The sequence below is a fragment of the Silene latifolia genome, chromosome 1 (genome assembly GCF_048544455.1).
Source record: "Silene latifolia isolate original U9 population chromosome 1, ASM4854445v1, whole genome shotgun sequence".
In the NCBI taxonomy this organism is placed as follows: Eukaryota; Viridiplantae; Streptophyta; class Magnoliopsida; order Caryophyllales; family Caryophyllaceae; genus Silene; species Silene latifolia.
The window spans coordinates 126,360,372-126,366,300 of NC_133526.1; the positions used below are offsets into that span (position 1 = coordinate 126,360,372).

At 40.3% G+C, this 5,929-nt stretch overlaps 1 protein-coding gene across 1 annotated transcript; it reads left to right on the forward strand.

The window, feature by feature from the left end:
• Positions 1-2,975: 2,975 nt before the first annotated feature.
• LOC141655346 (uncharacterized) lies at positions 2,976-3,485 on the forward strand. Its single transcript, XM_074462432.1, has one exon. It carries the CDS (start codon positions 2,976-2,978, stop codon positions 3,483-3,485), a length of 510 nt encoding a protein of 169 aa, XP_074318533.1.
• Positions 3,486-5,929: the final 2,444 nt, after the last annotated feature.

The following is a 5,929-nucleotide window of genomic DNA, read 5'->3' on the forward strand; positions in this document are numbered from 1 at the left end:
AGACCAATCAACCGACTGAATCTTGCTGAACAGTAGTCTCTGGATGTCGTGCTCTGGTCGATCAACCATGTAGGTCAGTCGATCGACCAAGGGTGCTGTACAGAATTGCATTCTGACGATTCCTGCAGCGCGCACCGATCTTAAAACAGCTGCCATTTCTTCGTTACTTGGTCAAATCAGGCGTTCTACGTGGTGTTGGAAAGCTAAGAGGATAAGCTTTCACCTCCAATTGGAATCACTCGATTATCAACTATGGAACTCGAGATTTTGCCATCTGAAGCAGGCTGCAATATCGTGAAGTGCTTCTTTGCTTGTTAAACTCGTATGCACCCATGCTTTTGCTATCTTTAGGCCTTGAAACGCGCACCAAGCTCGTTCCTTGTGTAAGTACTTCATGTCAAATGCAATGCAAGGTACTCGGGGACGGATTTAGCTCAATTTCCGCTGGATTCTTCACATTTCTGCAATAAAGCACAAAAACACGAAAGTAGACGGAAATAGGGAAAATGTAGCATAAACTACATATATGAGCTCTGAAATGCGTGTAAAATAGGGTGTAAAACATCATATAAATGACACGCATCAAGGAGAATCTGAATTACGTATAAGAGGTTATACGGATGCCAGTTTCCAAACCGATAGGGATGATTTGAAATCCCAGGCTGGTTTTGTCTTTTTGTTGAACGGAGGGGCGGTTTGCTGGAGAAGTTTTAAAGAGTACATGACTGCTGATTCTACAACGGAAGCTGAGTACATTGCAGCCTCTGAAGCTGCAAAGGAAGCTGTTTGGATTAGGCAATTTTTAGAGGGACTGAAAGTAGTTCCTACCGCCGAGGATCCTATCACTTTGTATTGTGGTAACAGTGGGGCTATTTTTCAAGCAAAAGAGCCCAAGTCTAGTAACAAGTCTAGACACGTACTTAGGAAATTTCATGGAATTAGAGATTTAATAGAAAGGAAAGAAATTACAGTTTGTAAGGTTGGAACAGCTGACAACATCGCTGGTCCTTTAACCAAGCCTTTGTCTCAAGCCAAACATGATAGTCATAAAGTTTCGATGGGATTGAGACGAATGCCAGAACTGTTGTAAATTATATGATATGTAATAATTAAGATATTGTATTTATTATTTCATATATGATAATTACATTTATCGTTGCATTCAGTTTTATGTCTGAATTTTATATACTTTGTTTTCTTCAAATAGGTTGTAGTGACAATGTCGAACCCTATTAAAGTGGACTGGATTAACATTGTATTTTGTCCCTAGTTACTTAATTAGGTGACGTCTTGGAGTGACTAGATTGTAAGGCGATAGATGACAAGTTCGGCTGTCATATGGTCATAGTGATGGCTGATCGATTACATAGGCAGATTGTGAGACAATTTGTCGGACAGTGATCGTTTATAGAGTCCTTTTGTTGCTAGGTCGTGGCGAGGATTTCTATTTATTCCTTCGAGTCAATTCTTTAGACTGGTGACTATTTGTCTGAGTTGGTGCGGTTTTCCGGTGGCTTTGGTTTTTGTTCTAGGTCGCACCGTAAAAGGAGGCCGATGAGCATTTACTGGGTCATTGTGATCTGTATCAAACGAAGAAAATAGGTCAACGGGATTGTCCATTTAAGTCATATTTTATCTCAAGGCCACTCGAGGAGAAGTGACTGTAAATGCGTGGCCACGCTCGGATGAGATCTATAGTAGATTATCCGGTCAGACAGTCATTCTCCTGATCGAGGAAACCACTTTATGATATGATCACGTGCAAGAACGACCTGAAAGACATCTTGCATTAAGTGGGAGATATTATTGGACAAGAGAATTGGTAACGCACACTTGTGTCGGGCAAGTGGGAGATTGTTGGAGTAGTGTCCTCCACAATAAGTGCGTTTACATATTAAATCTCGTAAAAAGAATATCTGGGATTTATCTTTTTATTTGTCAGCTGGTCATCCTTAATCGGTAATGATTGGCTGACTAGAGTTTGACATTACTGTCGTGTGACGGCGGTGATCAGCTGATCCCTTTAGGTCACACCTATAGGATGACGCCCAAATAGAATGAATTAATTGTTTGTATGAGATACGAGATAATTAATTCCTTATATTATTTGACTTTTAATTAGTCACGTAAAAGTATTATTTGATGACGGGTTGCGAACTCGGGCAGAGAAGATTTATTATTTAATTATATGATATTTAAGTAATAAATTAATAATTTAGAATTTTTAATTAATTGTTAATTAATTAATTTTATGCGATATGTGTATATGTTTTGAGGTGGAATTAATTAGCTATTTAATTTTACAAGAGGTTGTAAAATTAGCTAATTGGGATAATATTGACACATTGTATGTTGATAAAATGGTCTTATGATTACTTAATAGTTAAGTAGTCATTGGTAGTTAATTTATATTATTTAAGTGTTAAATAATCAAATTAATATTTAATTATGTCAGATAATTAAATATAAGACTTATAAGCATTTGTGGGGCAAATGTCAAAAATCGAAATGGACCCGGAGGGGATCATTTGGACAGATTTTTATACACTACTAATACACTCATTGTGAGTGGAAAAGGTAGGCATTTCCCACTAGCATTTGTATGTGAATTGTATACATTTGCATGCCTATATATACCTAAGTCCTTCCATCATTTCTAAGGTTGGAAACTTGAAGAAAAATTGGTCTTTGTGTGCTTGTTGTGGATGGTTCATATTATTAGACGATATTTACCATATTATGAGATATGATCTTATTGTGTATACTCTAACTTAGGCAATATATTATACTTAACTTGTTCTTTAGGATATAGCACAAGTATATATTTTAGGGTTGTAATTCTCTGTTAATGTAATTCAATCACGTTCAATTTCCTTCCTTTCCTCTTCTCACATATTCCTAGTTTTTCATGGCATCAGAGCAATTCTGATCCTGATCATACCTTCCGCTACAATTCAAATCAAATTAATTCAATCATGGTTGGGCCAGACGGCGACGGAAAGAAGAGTGGTGGGAGCAAATTCGCAGAACAGATTGCTCCGTCATCACCGTTGTATCTGCACCCTTCCGAAAGTACGGCCTTGTCATTAACGCCAACGGTTTTCAACGGGGAAAACTATGACTTGTGGGTAGATGCGGTAAGGAATGCTCTTGACGCGAAAAATAAATTAAGTTTTGTTGAGGGCAAAGTAAGAAAGCCGCATGTCAAAGACGGGGAAGAAGAGAGTCTTGAGGCAGTGGCATGGCGCCAATGTAACGCCATGGTAAAGGCCTGGATTAGGAACTCAATTGATCCCAAATTGCACCCAAGTATCAGTTTTTCAGGAGCCGTGACGGAGATTTGGAAAGAGTTGAAGGATCGGTACTCGGTTGGTAACGCACCACGAGTGCATCAACTCAAGCACGAACTAAATCAGTGCAAGCAAAACAACAACCAGTCAGTGGTTGAGTATTATACTAATTTGAAGACGATATGGGACGAGTAAGCCAACTACAGTCGTGTATCGCAGTGTACTTGTGGAGCGGCAGCGGATTTGGCCAAGGAAAAGGAAGAAGAAAAAGTCCACCAATTTCTCATGGGACTAGATACGAGTTTGTATGGCAATATCCGCACCAATCTCTTGATGGAAGATGAGATAACAACATTGAACAGGGCATATGCGCTTGTTCTCAGAGAAGAGAGACATCGAGCTGTCACTAAACCAAAAGAGGAAAACAGTGAGGCAGCCATGGCGGCTAGGCTGATCAGTGGAGCGAGCAGGGGACGTGACAGTACTGTCCAAAATTCAGAAACACGAGGAGTACCACGATGCACTGCTTTCAATAAACTCTATCACACAGAGGAGAACTGTTGGGACAAGTATCCTGAACTCAGACCAGGCAGAGGTCGGGGCAGAGGACGGCGTGGCGGACGTGGTCAAGGGCGTGGTGGCAGAGGACAAGGCGGAAACCACCAGGCAGCCAATGTTAGCACGACAGGTGAAGGAGAACGGAATTTGACAGTAGAAGAGGTAATTCAGATACGCAATTTATTGGGAGCAAAATCGGATGGAAATCAAGCCAATTCAGGTATGGATTGTGATTTTAATAATTGGCTAATCGACAGTGGTGCGTCACACCATATGACAGGGCGAAAATCCTTGCTTTCCAATATCAGCGTGCAAAACCCGTCAACCGTGACTCTGCCAGATGGTTCGAAAATCATAGCACGAGAGCATGGAGAACTTGTGCTGAGCGATAATTTTGTTTTAAAAGACGTTCTATATGTTCCAAAATTAACTTGTGATTTAATTTCCGTAAAACAATTGATTGAGGAAAATAATTGCGTTGTGACATTTTTTCCTGATCATTGCACTATACAGGACCAATCTACGAGGATGAAGATTGGACGGGGTGAGCACCGTGACGGGGTCTATTTTTTGAAGACGGAGCAAGTGCGGGTATCACGAATAAATGACAAGGGAGATGCGCGCCTTTGGCACAAAAGACTAGGCCATCCGTCTCACAATGTTTTACCAAATTGTGGTAATTTGATTGGTTTTAATTTAAGTTGGAACAATAATGATATATGTGACGCATGTTGTCGAGCGAAACAAACAAGATCCGTTTTTAAAGCAAATAATAAAATCAGTGATGAATTGTTTAATCTTATTCACTGTGACATATGGGGACCTTATCACAAGGCAAGTTTTTCGGGGTCACATTATTTCTTGACGATTGTTGATGATAAAAGTAGACATGTATGGGTTCAATTGATGCGAGATAGGGGAGATGTTTGTCGTTTAATGATGAATTTTTGCAAAATGACATTAACCCAGTTTGGAAAGCAGGTTAAAGTAGTACAAAGTGATAATGGCACGGAATTTCTTTCCGGACCATTAAAGCAGTATTATAGTGATAATGGCATGATTTTCCAAAGTAGCAATGTTGACACCCCACAACAAAATGGTAGAGTAGAGCGAAAGCACAGAAATATTTTAGAGCGAGCTAGAGCCCTTCGATTCCAAGCTAATCTTCCCATTGAGTTTTGGGGCGAGTGTATTTTAACTGCAGCCTATCTGATCAATAGAACACCTACACGAGTCTTAAATGGATTAACCCCGTATGAAGTGTTACATGGGACACAGCCCGTGTTAGATAACTTGCGTGTTTTTGGAAGCCTTTGTTACGCTCACAACAAAGATCGTCCTAAGGATAAGTTTAACGAACGAGGAAAAAGATGTGTTTTTATCGGTTACCCAAGTTCCAAAAAAGGTTGGCGCGTTTATGACATCAAGAGTCGGAAAATTTTTGAGTCTCGAGATGTGATTTTCTATGAACACACTTTTCCTTTTGTTGATAATGGTTCCATGGGCATAAATGACGAAGGTGCGCGTCCCAAAATGAATGAACAAATTGTTGCAGACCCTAATTTTGTTTTGCCTAGTCCAAACCGAGAAGTGGAAGAACTGGTTCCAGGGGAAACAAATGACGGAGAACAGGGAAGCTCGAATGAAGAAGAGCAGGCAGGCCCAGACATGTCGAGCTCACCCCCTGATGATCAGCCCAGAAATGACGTGAATGAGGCAGGGGTAGGTGAACAGCAAGGGCGTGGCGCTCGACAGCGTTTCGAACCATACTGGAAGAAGGATTATGTGTGTAAAACTGCTCGCATTATAGACCCCATAACAAATGCTCAATCCGTTCAGTCATCATCCGCAAAGAAAGGTACTCGATATCCTATAGCAAATTATGTCACAACGAATTGTTTTTCCCTTAATCACAGGAAATTTTTGGCTCGTGTTGATGCTATGGAAGAGCCCAAATGCTATGAAGATGCGGCCAAACAGCGAGAATGGCGAAATGCTATGAATAAGGAGATAGAGGCACTTGAATTAAATGGAACATGGCAAATAGTTGACTTACCCAAGGGTAAGAAACCAATTGGGTG